The 20,694-nt window shown below is 43.5% G+C and overlaps 1 protein-coding gene across 1 annotated transcript; it reads left to right on the top strand.

Moving 5' to 3' along the window:
• The first annotated feature begins 9,302 nt into the window (after window positions 1-9,302).
• On the top strand, window positions 9,303-11,695 carry LOC308385095 (cyclin-dependent kinase 5 activator 1). Its single transcript, XM_080863843.1, has 3 exons — window positions 9,303-9,564; window positions 9,663-9,827; window positions 10,497-11,695. Exon 3 carries the CDS (start codon window positions 10,633-10,635, stop codon window positions 11,623-11,625), a length of 993 nt encoding a protein of 330 aa, XP_080719969.1. The 5' UTR covers window positions 9,303-9,564; window positions 9,663-9,827; window positions 10,497-10,632; the 3' UTR covers window positions 11,626-11,695.
• Window positions 11,696-20,694: the final 8,999 nt, after the last annotated feature.

Below are 20,694 nucleotides of genomic sequence, written 5' to 3' on the forward strand. Positions count from 1 at the left end.
GCATCATCTGATAACGCCGCTGATTGGAGCAGCAGCACTTTCGCGATCCTTTAAGCGCAGAAGAGTCACATGACCCGTCTAATCCAATCCTTTATGACAGATTCAAAATATTTTTGGTTCAAAATGTCTTGATATAATTCATAAGACACATATTTGACATATTACACTGTAGGTCAACAAGTAACAACAGTTTAAACCGATAATTACTTTCCGACACGAAATGTTTATGAGAGAAAGTTGATGCCCATCATCTCCAAATTGGTTTTAAGTTTTCTCGAGTTAAGGCTAATAAAGACTGGCTATGTTTAGCACACCCATCGGGTCACTTAAAATCATGCTTAATATTCAATATAAATCAAACACAAACAGGTTTCAGCGCAGCAGAAATAACCTGCTGATAATAAAAATGGTGAACACACAAATAGTGACTGACTCCAACTGCTGTAAACACCAGCAAACACTCAAAGATGTTTCACCTGTGCGTTTCACTGTCCTCTCTTCATCCCGCTGAACAGGTGGTTGAAATCTTTAGAGAGCAGGTCTTCGACTTCTTCCATCATTTTTATTTTGTTTCACTTGAGAGATGAAAGTTTTCCGAATATCTGTTGTTGGTCTGTTAGCTTGTCAGCAGGCTAGCAGGCCACGCCCACCAGCACCTGGCTCTCCATTTTTATTTCTCTTTTGCTCAGCGGGCTCCTCCAAAATTCATCCTCTCAGTTCAGTCATGAAACTCCCTCCGTGCAGCTTAAAGGTCAAAGTTCAAAGAACTTGTGGAACCGGTTCCCAGTTTGAGTTCAGGAGACAGACACCTTCTCTAGTTTTGATATTGCCATGAACCTTTTCCTTTCCTAAAACTTCAGGTTCAGACCTTTATCTCCCCTCTATTGCATGTCATTAAATGTCATCTCTCTCCCTTGGCTTGTGCTTTGGCCTTTTTCTCCTCTCTTTTGCCTGAGCCTGAGTCTTTCTGTTTAAAAGGGGTTCTTCTTTCCCACCTTCGCCAAGTGTTCCCACAGGAGGTCGTTCGATTGTTGGGGTCTTTCTCTCTAACATTTTAGGGCCTTTACCTAAAAACACCCTGAGGTAACAGTTGTGTTGTTGTTATACAAATGAAACCTGTATAGGACTATATATACATGAGTATTATTTATATACAGTCTGACTGGTTTACATGAAAGCTATATAAGATATTCAGATTTTACCATCTACATGTTGAACTTTTTTATTTTATTGTTTCGTGATCACATTATAAATTCTGTAACTTTCATGAGCTTAAGAAGACAAATAACTAATGATGAAGAAGTCTCAAAAACCCTCAAAAACTCATCAACAATGACACTCTTGGCTTTAAAGGGTTGAAGTGGAAAAGTAAACCAGCTTTCGTGCTACAGCGTTGCACAACCATTTTTACCCACTAGATGGCAGCATCACCACATGGATCCACAGTATGGTTAGTCTGTATAAAGGCTGTAAAAGCCTTTTTATTCATTCAAACAGAAGCAGGAAGCCTTGAACTCCTTTACATATGTGTTGACACAGAATTTTGAGGCTCTGTGAGGCACACACACATACCTTTGAAGGCTAAAACAACGTATATTTTCCATTCGGTGAAGTTTCAAATGTGATGTAATTTCCTTCGGGATTAATAAAGTATTTCTGATTGTGAATGTTCAAACTGAATTTCTGCCCCATTGTGACAGGGAAGTCATTGAAACACGATTTGCATCAGTGTGGCATGCAATGTAAAACACACACACACACACACACACACACACACACACACACACACACACACACACACACACACACACACACACACACACACACACACACACACACACAAATGTAAAACACTTAATTTAAAGTGTTTTCTAATTATTAAATGCAGAAGAAAAATACTGCATCCATTATTGCTACTCCTGCTGAAAGGTGTATCCATCATATTAATTACATAATTGGTCAAAGCGGGGCTAATTTGAACATTTTCTTAATATATTTGCTTTAATCAGAGCCCCTGCATATTTTATAAGTCTGTGTTTTTATGTAATTTCTTAGCTCTTTCCAATCTGCAGGTTGTTCTTCCAGAGTCACCTTGTCTGACTGTTATTTAAACAGGATGCCACATTTTTGTGCTTCCTTTCTGTTGCATGAAATGTGGTTAGAGGTGCACTTAAGAGCTTTCAGAAAAGCCTCAGTGTGAGAAACTCCTTATTTTATTGCTGTTATTTAACCTCCTGTTTAAAGTTTTGAATCATTGCAGCCTGGAGATAAGGATAAGGAGAGTTATTTTGTTAGAGAATTCACTCAGGAATCTCTGATCTTCAGATAATCGACTTATCTGTTTGACCTTTGACTGAATTTGAGCATTTCAGCTTTGAGTTAAAAGAGTTCAAATCACAAACAAAAACCTATTTTATTGTTTTTCCTTCACGACAACACAAATGGATATCTGCTGTTTAATATAGGCCTGAAAACTGGCCTGAAACATCATGTAATCCATCTGCGGTGTGTGTTGTGTTTTCCCAGTGTGTTGTCTGCTGCTTCCTGCAGGTCTCTAAGAGAGAGATTACAGAGTCTGGGTGAGTCAGACCGACAGATGTGTCATCAGGTGAACCAGTCTGACTTCGGCAGCAGCCACAGCTGAGCTTACCGTCCCTCTCTGACCGTCTGTGCCCTCGTTCTGCAGCCCCCGTTATTGTCTCCTCTCACTCTCGCCCTCCTTTATCCTCTCCATCCATCTCTCTCCTGCCGCTGTTCCCTTCTGTCTGTGTCCTCCTTTTTACGCCTTTCACCCACTCCCTTTCTGTGAAGTCCCTGCCCTCATTTCCCTCATGTCTGCATCCCTTTACTTGCTCTCATTTTGATTTGTTTTGTTTTGATGCGGCTGGCTTTGTTTTTATCCCTTAAAGAGCGCAGGGTGGGATCCTTTCCAACCTGAAGTGCCCCTGCCCCTGCTGGTGCTGCTGCTACTGCTGCTGCACAAACTGACTGAACTCAAATGGCCTGAAAGAATGCCAGTTGGGTCTGTAGCACGCAGACAAGCCATTACGTTATAAAGTATTCAACGCAAATGAATGACAAAAAGCACCAGCGAGCCATAATTATACCAAGAAACACTTAGATGAAACAACTCAGGGAGCTCTGCTGCTACAAACAAGGAAAAGAAATCAGGAAGGCTTCATTTCACAGCCTTCCTGTAAGTCTTTTAAAGAAATTAAATAAATAAAATAAGATCAGTGGGTGTGTGACAGACAGACGAGATGGATCCACTGTGTGTTTTGATGTGAGCAGAACAAAATACAGCTTGTGGGCTTCTTTGTAACTGAAGCCTTGCTGCAGAAAAAAAAAAGAAAAAGAGAGAGAGCGAGAGAGAAAACTGACAGGAAACGATTTGTTGACTGCACCCGCCTTCCTCTCCTGCTGCAAAATGTGGGACATGACAGTACAAATCACAATTGCATAATGGATCTAGGTCAAACAACAAAAAATGACAGACCTGTGGAAAAGCAGCTCAAAACAAGGGAACTTTGGGAACAGTTCAAAGATTTTTAGGCAAAAGCTAAGATGCAGCTACGAGCCTTTCATCCACCTTTAATCTGAGGGTTCAACAAAGTAAAACGCCATAAATGGGGATTAGGATGACACCACAAGTCTGTGCTTGTGATTCCTGCTGCTGTAAAGTGATGTTGTGCACGTGTGCTTGTGTGTGTATGTCTGTTTGTGTAGGGATACAAAAGAGGGAGCGGGTGGGGAGGAGTCACCAGTGGACAACAACAGCTCTATTCATTGCTGTCAGTAGATCCGGGTCAGCTGTGCAGGAGATGCTGAGAGTCCTGCAGCTGTTGGAGGGAAGAACAGCAGAGCAAATGAGGATGGAGAAGGAATAGCAGTGTGTGTGTGTGTGTAAGTGTGTGCGTGCTAATCATGTTGTGGGTACAAAAATCAGTTTTACACAGTCACATTGTGGGAACCTGCCTCCTTTTTTGGGGGACCAAAAAAGTTCACATAATCATAACCAGAGTATGAAGACCTGGTCTGAGGTGAGAGTGAACCTCCGGGAAATTAAACAAAGATATAGACAATGTTTGTGTGTGTGCGTGTGTGTGTGTGTGTGTGTGTGTGTGAGAGAGAGAGAGAGAGACAGAGAGAGTGCATGTGTGTCTGTTGAATGAGGAGATCTCCCCTATACAGCTCGAGCAGCCAATCAGCTGGCTCACTCTGACATAAAACCTAAACAGAGGCGAAAACAAAGATGGCTTTATGCCAGAAGACGACAGCTTCTGCTTACTCAAACTATTCCCTCCGTCTGTTATTTGGGTTTTAAGCATGTGATATGACACCATTTGAATAATCCACACACACATAACCTCGAATATGAAAAACTGTGCAGAGCATCTTCCCCTCTCATACACTCTGAATTCTGGCATGGAGCTACATCAGAGAGCCACGCTGTATGAAATTTGTTGAAATATGTGTGAATCTTGGTGCGTGTAGTTGATTTTTCTTCCATTTCTGTATTTTTCTTCTTCTTTTTTTTTCATTTCCCATCAGCGCTCTCCTTTTGTGGTGTCACAGAGTCTTGCTGCTGTTGTGACAATAGTGGTGAGTCATGCTCTCAAACAATGTGCCAAATTTGTCCATGATTAAATTCAGATTTATTATGCACGGGGACTCAACTCGACACTTTGATCTTCAATCTTTATCCTCTGTATCTGGGCAGAAGGCTTCACTAAGACAGACGGTAATCAGGAAAGGCTTTTCAGAGACAACAATAAGGAAAACTCATATTTTAAACTGTATTGAATTTTCCAGGAAACTAGTCCTGTAAGAGCTAATGTCTTTAGAACAGCGTATACTCAGGGAGGCCACGAGACTGTTGGGTAAAAGGTTTAATTCACAGAAAATGATCACAATGTTGGTTTAAATATTCAAAATGCCATTGCGTGTTGAAAAATGATGCTTAACTTTACATGTACATGTTCACATGTTTCCAGTCTTTAAGCTGAGCTAACTAGTTTTGATATGAGAGTGGGCTCAGTAATCAGAGTGAGCTCCCAGGAATATCAAATTAAGCTTCTTCCCAAAATGTTGCACTATTCCTTTAATACGTGTATGTAGTTGATTTAGTTTGGTTCTTATAAAGCATTTGTTCTTTATTTGATGGGCCGAGTGGGTCAGGATTTTGTTTTTAAATCTTGTTTTCAAACACAAAATCCTTCATGCGTCAGTGAACATTTGCTGTACCCATGAAGAGATGTTGCGAGTGCACAGTCGGGGAGTTTTATCTTATTAAGCCTTCACTCTTCTGGAGGATGAGTCAGTAATAAATACAGTGGAGGGCTGTTTTTGTGACAGCTTGTTAGAGAAGCTGCCAAACAAGCTTTTAGACACACTCTGCAAGGTTCAAAAGTGATTCATGATCAATCAGGTGAGTGGTTTCAACCAAAAGAACTTTTGAGAGGTCCTTTGTTGTGGTTATCCCTTTCACCATTATTCAGTTCTTTTATATTCATTCTTTGGAAAAAGATCTAATTAACCTCTTAGAAATTTAACTACCATGTGTCTTATCTTCTAGTTGGGGCACCTAAACACTGGAACTTAAAACACTAGTGGAGGAAAAGCTGAGATCTGCTTTCATTAAATGAAGCGATGTGCTGTTGACCTGACTGTCTCTGGGGGATTTTTGTCCTTCAGAGATGCTGAGCTGGGGGATTTTACCACCGGAGGGAAGGAATGAAGAGTCTGTTTGACAGATTTGAAGACATCAAGGTGATCTAATTTTGCCGCTTTACTCTCCTCTCTGAGAAGCTGATGTAGCCGTCCTTGAAAAGATTGAACTCCTCATATGTTAAAACTCCCCATCTGTGCACTCATGACGTCCTTTTCCATTCACTGCGATTATGGACAGTGGATGATACAGGCCGTATTTGGTGTACAAACATATGATTTGATTTGATTCTCATCGCCAAGCAAACATTCACTGGCCTTATAACAAGATAAATTATTGAATGTATTAAAAGATTCAATATTTCAGTTCAATATTTGTTTGAACTTGGTGAGAGTTACAAACCTCTGTGTCAGGGCTAAATCTTTTTACCGTGCGCAGGATTGTAGCTATTCACAGCTTTAATTGGATGATAGAGTGGTCGGCAGCTAAATTTATCTGATGTGTTTATTTGTGGACCTAAGCAGAGAGCATTTTACACTCTGATTAACTTTCTTCATGGAAGCAGGTTAGTCAGAATATAAAAGGAACCTGATGTTACTCTGCTTGTTCATCTGCAGTTTTTATCCTGTGTTTTCTTGTTCAGTGAGATAAGACTAGTCTGCTGTGGGTTTGAACACGTGAATTAAAGTCAGCTTCAGTGTCTGAGGTGGATTTGTGAAGGACAGTTACATTATTAACAACAAATGAAAGCCCTCCGTTCTGCATCTGAGATGTCGAATGTCTTTCCCCTTTTTTCTTATGAAGCTCTCAGATTTTTGCTCTCAGGTCCCAAACTCTTTTAGCACTTTGCCCAGGCGGAGCCACCTGACAGCTGTGTGGTAGCCTATGTCACCATGCTCCTCTAAAACTTCAAACTGTGATTCAGCGATCTTTTCCTGATGAAGTTAACTATTTTAGTTACAACAAGAGCAACATGGTTAATTTTTGGCACTGACTCACACAGCACCTGCCTGTGAAAATACGAAATATGAAAATACCACTTTTGGGTTCATTCCACTTAATAGCAACATTTCTTCCTGACAGATTTGAACAGCCATCTTTTGTAACACCTGCCAGTTTGCCCATTTCAGCCAAAGCGTTTCCAAGCATGCACTTACTTCTGTGAACGAATCACTCCTTGATGTAGGGCCTTTCATTGAGCACATTGCTGCCAGCTCCTGCTTCGTTTCAAACTTTCATTATCCCGTGCGCAAAGATAAGTAAGTGGGATGTGCCGTAGTAAAGCCAAAGAAGTCAGAATTGTCCATTTTGTTTTCCAGTTGAAGCTCCAGATTTCCTCCATTGTCACTGATCTGTTTTATTACGCTTCACCATGGAAGGTGAAGAGTAATAAAATCAAAGTCCACCAAAGGCTATTTGATAAACTCCCCCATTAGAAAATGGTTTACTGTATTTTGTGTGATTGTGAAAATCACAAAGCTGGTAGAGGTAAAGCGCACTTTCTTCTTTTTCATATGAGCTGACATCTTCCGGGAATTGCAATCTCACATCCTTTTCATAAACATCAGGTCCAAGACATTTACAGTGAAGCTTACACACACATGTTATATAAATCTTTAAAAAATATCAGTCAAACAAAAGCAACAACTGAATTGTGATTTCCCACAACTGCCAAAAAACAGTTTTCTGATGGGGAGTTTATCAAAGAGTGTTTGTTGGTTTGATGTATACCCATTTATGTTTGAATCCTAATTTCACACACAGGTCAGTGTGGGGGACACACAGACGTGGCTCGCAAGAAATAGAATTTAATCTAAGGGGACAAAAAACCTAAACCACACCAGGAAAAGAATCACCTCTCTGCAAATATGCGGTCACATTCTAACAGTAACATCTACCAGTGTTTCTAAACTTCAAAGACTTCACCTCTGTCTTGTCTTCACTCATCAACTGCTTGTTTATCTTCTGCCTGCTTCCCGTCCTCTGCACCCTCCTTATCTCTTTGGCCTATTATTACTTGTTTAAAACTCTGGTTTCCTGCAATCCTTCATCTCTGAGGAATCCTTGAGATACAGTCTAAATTTATCCTGTTTTCCCAGAAAGTCCTGAGCTCTCCATTGATGCCAAAGTGCCAGGGAAAGCCTCTGAGTCCCTGGCATGGAAAATTAAAGAGTGAGGTAAACAAATGCGTGGAAGCACTTTGCAACAGGAAATCTTTTTAAAGACAAAATTAAACACATTTTCAGGTTGCAGGTATATTTTGTTGTATTCAGTGGTCAATGCATTATGAATGCTAAGTTTTTATAGAACTGTTATTTTATTTAAAGATACAAAGTTATAAAAGGAAGCAGTAAAACAAGTTAATAAGGCATTAGTTCTGCAGTTGTAACTATTAGGAAGTTGGTAATAAGACTCAATGGGATTTTACAAAATCTAAAAACAATACTTATTCAAGATTTCTAAAGCTTTAGTAAATTATATCTTTGTTCTAGTTTAATACTCGCAAGCACTAAAAAAAAACCCATTTGGTTTCACTGCACGTGGCTTCATGACAAAGATAGACAAAAACTGTACAAGTTATTCTGCACGTGACTTCGTTTCCTCACACATAGATCCAAACAGTAGAAGAACAGAAGATATTTTATCATCCTTCCTTCCAAACAATATATCTGATCCTCTTATGAGCAACAGCTCAGGCTGACAAATGACCCGTAATACAGGATGGACACATGAAGACGGTTGCATAATACCAGCAGACCTGCCTCCACGTGAGGGAGGCTTACTCACTGTAACCCACAGTAAACCCTCGCAGGTATAGGTTACTCACTGTCATTTCATCATCATCGTCTGATATTTCATTTTCTCTGTGATTTGATTTGTGTCCAAAGGGTTATTCATCTGAGGAATGTCACGAAAAAGATTATCATGACCAGCAGGAATCGCACTGCAGCAGAAACAAGGCAGAAAAATACAATAAAAATAGTAAACAGGAGCAAAGGCTTCAGGGATGTGCTTCGTGTGCAGTTTCATATATCTGTGAGGAGGACATTTAATCTAACGATTTTGCCTTAATGTTCCTATAAATCAACACCAACCGATAATTTTAGGCCCCCTCTTCCTCCTGTACTTGACACTTTTCTCCAGGCTTCTGGGAGACTATTATACAACTTCATTCAAGTCATTACACCTTTATTGGCCCGAATGCATTCTGCACCATTTGCGGTTTATGTAGCTGAGAGCGTTTATTAGACAATCCCATCATTCAGCAGGTGAAGTGCTGCTTTGCGCAGAGTTGGCAACAACATTTGTGCAAATGTTGCTTTACAAACAAATAATACTACAGCTGCTCCTGCACTGCCACATAGACCAATAAAGTAGCACTTGCCTTACTGTGCTGCTGTTTCTCTGCAATTTAGCTGTGCCCCTGGCCAGATGAGATAGAGCTGCCTTTCCCTAATCTGTGAATGTGTGTGTGTGTGTGTGTGTGTGTGTGCGTGTGTGTGTGTGCGCGCGCGCGCGCGCGCGCGCGGCCGTCGAGCGCTGTTAGGAGGAGTCTGTGTCGGAGGGGGGCGGTGTGTGCCGAGCCGCTCCGTGAGCTCACTGGCTGCTCTGTCTCTAATGTGTGAGAGTCCTCTTAGAGGTCTGGCCACCGCGACCGACGTTTGGTCATTAGGTGACTGAAGCTCGCAGTGTGCGGACACTCCAGCACCGCCTTCAGTCCGACCCCGGGACCGGGAGAAGTCAGACAGAGGAGACTTTACGCACAGCTCTGCTGAGGAGATGGAATGCATTGAAAGGACTCCGACTCTGTGAAAGTTTGGGTTTTTCTCGTGGAAAAGCAAATTACAGACAATTAATCGGAATGCAGTCACGCTTCACATTCGCCTTCTTTTGAGGTGCAGCAGAGGATGACACCTGCACCACACTTGGCATCTTTGAATAGTAGGTCAAAGCTTCTGCGAGAGTGACTTTCTGCCTCTCATTCTGCACTCAGATCACAGTCCCGCTCGCTCTGGTCCTTGGTTATTTTCTGCAGCTGCAGAATCAGTGCATGTGTTGCGCTCCTATAGCCTATGTCTTCATCTTTGCACCGTCGCGGACTGCGGCAGGAACGCACAAGCGGGCAATCATCTCGTACCTGGACTGCGCGTAAACGCAGGTGAGCTGCTCTGAGGACAGTCATGTACATTTCTGGTTCTGCTGTCACATTTTTCATCTCTTTGAACCAAAGAGAAGGTTTAAAGCAAGGAATAGCCAGATGTAGCTCTGTAAACAGCCTGAAGTGCATTCTGTGCTCACTGTGCTATATATTCACCATGTTGGTTCAAGCATTTGCTGATTAAGAGAGGAATCCCTTTAATAGTTTAAAATCCAGGAATCTGGAGGGAGATTAAATTAGACTGGTGGTTAACCCCTTATAGACCAGTTTATCCTGTGAGCTTTTTGCCCTTAAGGGTTGAAACAAATGGTGTTAATCCACATTGACTAAATATGTTAAACGTTAAATAAGCGTTGCACCAGCAGTTTCAATTAGCTCCCCAGAGATGTTTAGTCTCAGTGAATTTTTATCCCAAAATGGTTTAATTACTGCAAAAATTCATGATGTTTACCCAACATTTCCAGGATGTTGGAGGCGCTTTTGGGATCTCCTCTGAAATTCAATGCACAGTTGAGTCCTTTTTTGGCTGCACAAGATGAGTTTAAAGAGGTTACAGTCAGCCACCGGGTCATTTGGCAGTAGATGATGTGTTTGTGGGATTAGTTGGCTTTGTTTACGTTCGTTCTACTTTAGATTAAACTCTTTCCTTTTTTTGTCTCTGTCATTCAGCACTCTCTGACATGCCTGCACTACTCACCTCTTCATGAGATCACACCTCCTGGATATTTAGAATAAAAGAAACGGAAAAACTTCCTCCTCATCACCAGTGAGGCAGTATAATCTGTGAAGCACTGACTGACTCACCATGGGCACCGTACTATCATTATCACCCAGCTCTCGCAAATCAGGCTACTATGACAACCGTCCCGGCTCTCTCAGCCACTACCCGAGCCTCAGCAGCCGCTCCCTCAACAGCCAAAAAGACCGCGGGCTAAAGAGGGGCCAGTCCATCTTCCTCCCAGCACTCACATGGAAGAGACTTGTGGCCTCTACAAAGAAGAAGGGCAACTCGAAGAAAGGCTCTGGTGGCCCGGTGGCCCTCGGGGATCCTCTGAATAACAACAACAACATTAACATCTACCAGAAGGATCCCGTGCTGCACCTCAACCGTGAGAATGTGAAGAAGTCGCTGTCATGTGCCAACCTGTCCAGCTACGAGGGCCCAGCCGGTCTGGGTCTGGGGCTCGGCTACGGACTGGGGATGGGTCAGGGACATGGATATGGCTACACCAAATCCCAGCAGCTTTCCTCTGTGAAAAAAGTCCCCCAGGGCACGGTGACCTCGTCTCCGAAGCGCGTCATCGTCCAGGCCTCCACCAGCGAGCTCCTCCGCTGTTTGGGGGAGTTCCTGTGCTGTCGCTGCTACCGCCTGAAGCACCTGTCTCCGGCCGATCCGGTGCTCTGGCTGCGGGCTGTGGACCGCTCGCTGCTGCTGCAGGGCTGGCAGGACCAGGCCTTCGTTACTCCGGCCAACGTGGTCTTCGTCTACATGCTGTGCCGAGACGTAGTGGATGGTGATCTAGTGGCGTCGGAGCACGAGCTGCAGGCCATCCTGCTCACCTGCCTCTACCTGTCCTACTCCTACATGGGCAATGAGATCTCATACCCTCTTAAGCCCTTCCTGGTAGAGGCGGGCAAGGAGGCCTTCTGGGACCGCTGCCTCGCCATCATCGACGCCACAAGCTCCAAGATGCTGCGCATCAATGCAGACCCGCACTTTTTCACACAAGTATTTGCTGAACTCAAGAGCGAAGGAGGCTGCGGCCCTCAGGATTATAGCCGGGTGCTTGATCGGTGAGCACCCATCCTCGCTGACCACATGCCTTTGTGTACACTCATGCACTCGTACACACACACACACACACACACACACACACACACACACACACACACACACACACACACACACATAATTGTCATGCAGATTGCTCCACCCCTTTTTCTTCTATGAAGGCCTATCTTAAAAGAATTACACAGAAGTATTGAATCATTGCATTTGTGCTTGTTGCCATTGTCCCATCCGTCCACAGATAACTGGTTGAGTGGGGCTTACAGCTGTTTGTGAGTTTACTTTAACCATTTGGTCCACCTGCTCCCTTCCGTGTCTGGTCCCAGTCGTCCCAGCTACTCCTCTGTATCTGCACAGCCTCACCTTAACATTATCAATCTGTATGCACAAGGCAAGGAGATGCCATCACCTTACGCAAAGCACGTTTTTTTTCCCAATAGTGACAGAAGAGAAAATAGGGCTCAGACAACATAGTCCACATGAAAATTTCATGGATAATACAAAGCAACATCTTGACATCCTCCGCCGTCTCAAGTGCCCGCGGTTCAGACTGATGGGAACAGCTGAGACGTCCATGTTTGCTCAGTAAAACAAAACGAACAGGCAGTGTGTTTTTGTGGAGCCTTTTGAGGGAACACTTGCTGTTTGTTTTTCCCTTCACTCACTCAAACCTGCCAGCGGCTCTTCCGTGTGTTAAAGTCTCATTTAACCCTGAGGAGGAAGCCGAACATGCGTTTACCGTGGGCATGTTTGGTGCGAGCGCATGCATGGCTGTGCGCGCAGGCATCGTGCGCTGGACGGCAGCCAAGGTCATCAGCTGTTTACCCCATCCTTTGTTCCCTGCATCTTGTTGACAGGGCACCCACAGCCGTGGTATTAATGAGATTAGCCGATTACTGCTGCCCCTCCCCTACGTCAACCTCTCCCCCTTCTTGTCCGGTCGGCAGCCCTGCAGACCTTCAGTGGCTAATCCAGCCCAGGCAGGACTGGGCAGGACTATAGACACACACACATTAAAATACTTTGCTGTGTGTGCTTTATTCTCCGTGCTGCGTGAATGTGTGGCACACGTGTGCAGCTTGGGGTCCGAGGTGGAGGCAGCAAATCTTTCCAGAGGCCATCCAGGCAGAAATGACAGACGAAAGGCGTTTGTTATTGCTGCTTCTGAATTTGTCCCACTTTCTCATCCCTCACCTGCGCATCCTCATCTGCCATCAACAGGCTCTCAGGAACTGGGAGTTCATTTCTCTCATGTTCCTCCCTCCGCTCGACTATTCCCTTGAATGAAGCCATTGGCATTTGTGCTTCAGTGGCTTTAATCCCTGGTCCTCGTGTGTTTTACTGTGCATGTCAGTGATGGGTCACAGATGAGCTCCAAGTTCATTGTTTTTAGATTTTAAGGGCTTATCAACTGCATTTGAACCACTGTAGTCATAAGAAGATTTGGTTCTACAGTCATTTATATTTGGTGGCTTTTTATTTTTTTTCTGGGAGCTCTCTCTTCTTTCACATGCATGCAGGGGAAGCCAGAGGAAGGGAGAGCAGCTGCAAGACCCAGCTGAGAACAGAGCAGGCATCAGCGGCAGCAGACGTGATATTTATTAAGTCAGACACAGCATGGAAGGACGAGCTGGGGTGGAAGTGGGTTGCAAAGTGACTTGCCCTATATGAGATAGAAAGTTGGCTCTGTAGAAGGGTAACGGCTGAGCAATCAGCTGATCTGGGCTTGCGTTAAAATCAGCCAATCTGCCAAGATTGCGGCTGAGCTTGACTTCATGGCCGCCGTGAACTAGAGCTACGTCTTGTAATGCTGACAGCACAATAAAAGCTCGATTAAAGCCCAAATGTTCAAATTTTCAGAAAAACGCTAGACGTATGGATTCTTTTAGATTTTTTAATCAAGGTTGATAAACTCACATATTTAAAGGGTTTGGGGGAGAAAAATGAAGAGGCTTCCCAACTTATTTTGGGCTTATGCTCCTTTAAAAATTATATGTGTGTCTGTGACTCATCGCTGATGCGTATGTCTAATTGTAAAACGTGTTTTTAAAAGAAAAATGTAAGTCATTTACATAAAGAAGGTAAATGTTTGTGGAAAAAAAGATATCTTTTTGTTCTCCTCCTCTTTTAATCACTTCAAGATCCTTCAGAGTCTTTCCTGTGACCCTTATTTTGGGTTCTTGAGGGGGTTTATGATGAATTTGAACCAAGAAGCTGTTTAAAACATAAAAATTTCTTATTGTGTGAAGTGGAAATGCCTTAATCTTATTGTAGCAGGGCATCTGGAGGTTTTGGTGCTCCACCTCCCTTCTCCACGTGGCAATCACTTTGGTGTGATGCTTCGCTATATTCTCGGCCACAAGGTCGTACGATACACGAGCATCTTCTAATCCTGCAGCCCAATCAAACAGATAGAGGGAACCCAGGATGAAAACATGGAGAAATAAGCAAACAATTCCCCTCGAGTGAAGCCTTCAAGCCCAGCTCTGACAAAGTGAAGGCTGCCCCACCGCCTACTCCAGCTCATCCAAGCTTACTGGAGTTGAGCCTCCCTGCTCTCCTGAGGGGTCTCGCATGAGCTCACGCCAGCCTGAGAGGAGCGACTGTGGTGAGTCACGCTCGGAGAGTCGAGTAGTGAAACATCGCTTTCTCTACAGCGTTGACCAGCAGCCATTTTGGACTTGTAGGTCAGCGCAGCTCTCTCTGCGGCCTGGTTTCGTCTCTAACAAGGACACTTGTGTCTTAACTCACCCCCTCCTGCCTCTCCCCTCCCTACACACACTCAGCTGTTGTTCCCTGCCTGTTTCATTAGATTTGACACCCCGCACCCGCCAGCCATTGTCAGGACGAGGAAGGGCAGAATGGGCCAGTTTGTTGGCACCGGCTTGGTTTGTGTTTGCGTGTGCATGCAGGTCAAAGTTAAGGGCAACATCTGCTTCCACCATGCAGCTCGTGCAGACCTGGGTGATAATTAAATCATCTCATTGACATCAGCAAGAAATGAGGAGTAGAGGAGCACATCGCGACCCTTTTCTTTTAATGAAAAAGGCCTTTTTCTTACACGTGGCCTATTCTTCACTCTCTGTAGCAGCACAGACACAGCACAGAACCACGATTATATCAGCCTGATCGTTAGAATTTGACCCTAAACAAAAAGGCAACACCTCCCCCGCCCCTTTTTTCAGCACATCTGTCCAATCAGTCGGCAGCTGGACTGTATAGCTGTTCCTTAACTAACTCGCTTTTTAGCTGGAACTGTAATTCTGTTTTATCCAATCAAAACCCCCCGATATGCGTCCCGAGCGGATTCTTGCTTCTGACTGACGGCGGACACACGATGCCTGTGATTTAACCGTGATAAAACAGTGCAGTTTGGACCTCGCTCTGTAGATGGGACCTCCGTCTGGGACTTTGGCAACTGAGAGTTGCAGAATATTTCAGGTGGCTCTTTGCAGGAGGCTTTGGCTGTTTGTGAACAATGTTACAAAAGACTTAAAAGATAAGTCTGGTATTGTTCTTTATTTTTCTTACTGTCAACAAGCATCAGACTGGGTTTTTACGCTTTCAGACTTGTCTGCAAGCTGGTTCTGACTGAAGACGGGACGTGGATGTATACTTTTATTTTATGAAAAAGGGGTGGGCACTTTAGTTTATAGGAAACATCAATGACACAGGAGGAAATTAGTTGGGGAATTTACAGCTGCAGGGTTCGAGTTAGAAAAACTACAGTGCCTATGTTCATTAAATTAAGCAGCATGTGTTTGTGTTTAAGCTGCTGCGTATCAATAATTATTTGATCTGTTGACACTAAGAAATCTGGAAAGTACATCACTGCTTATCCTTTAAGCTGCCACAGCTCTGTGAGCTGTGTTATTTCAGTGCTGCTGTAGGTTGGTGTGTCATTTCAATGGCACGCCTTAGACTGATGATGTAAATACGAGGATGTGTAACAAAAAGAGCTGTTAAGAATGAAAAAATGAACAAAAACAAATAGTGTTGCTGTGTAGTAGCATGCATGCCAGCCAGGTAGTTTAGATATTTTTCTTTCTTTTTTTTTTACTTCTGCTTTTGTTGGATTTGTGTGATGTTTTAAATGAATTTCTATGGTAATTTAAAACTGGATCTCATTGGTTACAGGAAACACGATGTCGTCAGTATTAAAGTCTCTCATGGCTGCAGGTGTAACGATCAACATTATGGTCTGCTCATGTTCAGAAACACTAGAGACATTTAACGAAACAGAAAAGCTCGTTTTTCGAAAGTCCTGAAAGATCAAAGCGTGTCACGTGACTCACTCTCACACCAGGCTTCATTTGTCACTTCGCTAAGTTAGATGTGGTCATCTGGAGTCTTTTTTAAAACCCGAGCTCGCCCCTGTCTTGTTGCTAAATTCGTAAAGAACTGATCGAGTTAGAGGCTTTTCTCATCGATGCACCAGCTGGTGACACAAAGGCGTCCATTGTGCGTGCAGCAGTCGTCGCAGGCGGCTCCGGCTCGGCCTGCGTCCTCTCTGATGCAAAACAACACGTTAAAATTTCACCACAACTTCACTTTATTTCTGCGTCTTTTCCTGTGCCAGGAGTGGACAGATGTTAGTCCAGAGATAAATATGTAACTGTCCAGTCCATTTCCTCCTCCACCGCTGCTGCTGCTCCTGAGTTTCCATGGTTACTTTCCTCAGACATCTTTTATAACTGTCGCACCGAGATGAAGCAGCACCTCGAGCGACTTTTGTAAAGCCACTCAAGTGTGCGTCTCTCTAAAAGTGAAAATACTGTTGATGGGGAAAACTTGAAGAAAAACAAATGTGACTGTTTCATTTTTTTTTCTTTTTTTTGTTGTTTATTTCCTTTTTCATGATGATGACGATGATGATGTTTACTATATTGATTATTTAATAAAGTATTGAGCTGAAATCCAAACCTGCTGCTTCCCATTTTCCACTTAAATAAACTGCCTTTGTCCTCCACACAGCACATGATGATATATTCTCTGCATTCAATCCAGCTAACTTAAGGCTGGCTGTAAATTCATGTGGGACATAAGAAAAAAACTTAATGCACAGACACACAATGGCGCTGCGCTGCAGATGGCCTTTTGGCTTCCTGTCAGTGAGGGCTGGGCTCCATCTGAGCATTTCTCTGCACTCAGTTGCCACCCTTTCCTCTGTTACCACAGGTGGAATTGCTGTGATGTGAAGCTGCCTCTGCTCTCCTCCGAGTGCGATGAGAAGATTTTTATACGACATGAAAGAACAAAGTTGGTGCTGCAGAGCTGAGACGGCTTTGTTCTGCAAGCGTACATGAGTTTAAAATGAGAAACGCAGAGAGGAAAGCAGGTTTTGTGTTGCTGATTTAGTAGCTGTGGTCAGCAGAGCGTCTGCCTCGGGCTGCCTTCACACACACACACACACACACGCACGTATGCACACACACACATGCACATATGCACGCACACACACACACACACACACACACACACACACACACACACACACACACACACCGATATCTCTACATCTTAGCTGCTTCTCTTCCCACAACTTTGCATTTTTCTAAAAATTTTTCTTAAAATTTTGATTCAGAAACTACAACATTTATTTCTTGTTACGTTTACATTACTTTAAAAGAAAAGGACACCTTCGAATTGGTGCACTGTTACTAGCTAATAATAATAGTTACATAAATGAACCGCATACATGAACTTTATATGTAGAATATTCTCCAATAGCTCCAACATATTCGAACTGGCACAAAATCACAGCACTGAGGGAAAAAACAATCATAGGCATCGTCCGCTCAATGTTATTGTTAAAGGTAATATTGAATCAGATACCCTAGCAGAAGCCATTAAAGGCGTTTTAATGGCTGGCTCAGTAATAAATTGAGCTGAAGTTTTAGACTGTTTTGCTTTCTAACATTTAACTGAGCCATCGTTAGCCTGTTCTAGGCCTCAGTCACACAGGCTAAGAGTTTAGTTGCCAAACCTTTGGCAGTCGCAGGTCAATAGGGAAAAATGCACGTTCCCTCAATAGCTGGTGAGCGGATTGTTGTTTCTTGGTGATGGTTGCTGCACCAAAAACCCCTGTGTGATTGTTTTGGTTGCTCGAAGAATGCTTCCATCGCCTGGAGTTTGCAGCGAAGACTACCAAGTGATAGTGAAACTTAAAACAGTGCGATTAAGATCAGAAACGGTAAGACTCGTGTTGTTCTCTGAGGCTCGCTGGACATGGGAGCTCAGTCTTTAACGTATTCTACAGATGTGTGGTGAAGGATTCCTCTGCTTCTGCATCACTGTGTGGCATGGCAGAAAATAAGTCTTTGCTGACGATCGGTCCAACACCACCACCATCAACTCCAGCAGATGCAGGAAAAGTGTCTTCTGCATCTTGAAAGACCTTACTCACCCAGCACACACACTGTTTGTTTCACTTCCCTCAGGCAGGAGGCCGTGGAGCATCAAAGCAGGACCCCCAGACTGAGGAAGACCTTCTTCCCTGAGGCTGTAAGACTGCTGACCTCGGGTGGTGTTCTGTAGTCTGCTGCTACAAGCTAAAGATGACAGGCATGAGAAACCACTTGAGTCTTCACACTAGTCACTGCACTTTCTTTGAAACTTGTAAACTGTCACACTGTCATTTTATTATTGATAGTTAATTCACGTGGCTATGATGCTTCTTTGGTCCCAAATAAAAGCCAAGAAGGTTAAAAATATAATAGAAATTTATGCAAAAAAGAAATGCAGCTTTTAAGGCCTTTACACACTGGAAGCGTCCGTGTGATTATTTTGTGCAATAAAACATTTTTCAGACTCACCAATCCTAAATGCAACCCTCCACACCGACCAAGTAATTTCCTTGGATGAGTTTATTTAGTTATTTTTTCAAACCAATTTTTCAGATCCGAATAAATAGATCTGACCAGTCAGACCACAGCATTTGGCAACAATACACCCATAGCTCAAAACACGCACTGGTACTGAACATACAATGATATGAAAATAGTGAAATAACACTAGTTTATGTCAAACGCTCGGTGTAATGGCCTTTTCTTTGATCTCCTCACTGTGTGACTGATTAGACAAGCTGGCATCTCTCATGCAAACTACAGGCAATCGGGTAGCGACTGGAGAGGTTTCTGGCACAGCACCGTAACCTTGTGACTAATTTCACCTAGCAACTGCCGGAAACCACTCCCCAACCTGTTGGTAGAACACACATTTCTCCATAGCAACGGGTGGTAACCAAGGAGTTGCAGACCAGACTCTAAGCCTTTGTGACTGAGGTCTTTCCTTTGCTATTCCTTTTACAGTGAGTCCAAACGTCTGCCATGAAAATAAAACCCTACATTTTTTTACTTTAAAGCTTTTAAATGTCCCAGAGGAGACGTTTGCTAACAGGTGGCTAAATGAGAGTGGCACCGTTATGGCGTGTTTAATCCACGTTCTTACTTTTTACCAAAGCTAGAAATGGTTAAGTGCTTCTTAACAAACACATGGGTTTTCCTTTTAAATGCATATATTTAGCTTTTGTCATGTAACAGCTGTTCTCCATCTAACTATGACTGAGAAATGAGTTTTCGGTGAAAGAAGCTTACTTGGCGCGGCACTATGTCACCCTGTCGATGATACTAGAAAATGATTATTTAAATGTCATTTATTATCTCTTCACAATGCGAGGGTGAGAGGGCAGTCGGGGAAAACTACACAGCGGTGGTCAGTGGCCGGCACGGGGGACCCCTCATAGGGCAAAGAGGTGAGGGAGGTGAGGCCTGGGGTGCTTTAATAAGAAAAAAAGGAAGAAGACAGATGAGACGAGATGGAGAGGATTCGCTGCAGATGGCTGCCGCGGCCTGACCGAGTCCTTTCCAGCTTTCTCCTGTCCTCGGAGGACACAAATCACCAGCTCTCTGCCTCCCGGTGTCACTCTTCTATAGAGCCTCTGAGCTCCCTGGGGCTTTTCAAAGCCTCGGCTGCTGTTCACTGACTTTTATCGGTCCTCTGGGAACCAACATGCACCAAAACCCTGCTGCCATTCTTCCCATAGATGGTCTCCAAAGACATTATCTGTCCGAGCTGTGCTGCACTTTTCTGCCTCAGTCCCTGCTTTAAGTACATATTTAAAAAAGAAAACATGTTCAGGTGTTAATACGAAGAGCAAAACAGTTGCTTTCCAAACTGTATATTCAGCATATTCAGCTATTGGCAAGCAAGGGCAAGGAGCATATTACTGGGTAATTAGGTCACATTAGTGTGTGGTGGTCATAATAATAAAACCCTGTTTACAAGAACAAGCATATCCTCTGTGGCGGCTATATCAGTTATGTCTACTCTACACTAATGTTAGACACAGGGGTCATTTTCAACGCTCAATGCCGTGTTCACGTCATAGTGTAATTACCAATTTACCACTTATAAACAGCACTGGCGTCAACACTAATTAATACTGAATGGGGAGGCTGTTTGTTTAGTGTTTAAATAAGCCAACCGACTCATTATTTCCTGCTAATGGTCAAATGGACAAAATGACATGAAACAGTTCTGGTGCACATGTAGGACTAGGACTAACTGGCACTAGATTGCAGTACGAGAACAGAACATCCTTTATTTCCAAGCCTTCTGCACATACCATGAACTACCGAGGGACATCTTTTGCCCTTGACTGTTAGCTTTAGAGTAGCTATCCGTATATAAGGCAGCTTGCTTTGAGTGGGCACTCAAAGTGCTTTTTACTCAAAGCCTCATTCACCCAATTACACACACATTCATATACTTTTTTGTATACCTAACTGCCTCGTCTAAGGATGCAATCACAGGCGACTTGAGGTTCATTATCTTGCCCAAGGATACGTCGACATGTAAACTGGAGTAGTTAGAGAATCATTCCACCGACCTTTCCCTGTACCTTCTGAGCCACAGCCACCCTAACTTAATCAATGCAAGCCTGTGATCCGCTCTCACTGGGAATTCCTCAATCATGGGAAATAACTGTAATCTCAAATCCCACTGGATTCCTACTGTAGAATGGAAATTCTTTTGTGTCCATTAAAATGATCAGAGTGGCTGTTCTTCTAGGTGTTG

This window comes from Rhamphochromis sp. 'chilingali', assembly GCF_963969265.1.
Source record: "Rhamphochromis sp. 'chilingali' genome assembly, chromosome: 17".
Lineage (NCBI taxonomy): Eukaryota > Metazoa > Chordata > Actinopteri > Cichliformes > Cichlidae > Rhamphochromis > Rhamphochromis sp. 'chilingali'.

Excerpts from the sequence above, each read along its gene's own strand:
- LOC308385095 (XM_080863843.1), top strand. The coding sequence starts at position 10,633 with ATGGGCACCGTACTATCATTATCACCCAGCTCTCGCAAATCAGGCTAC.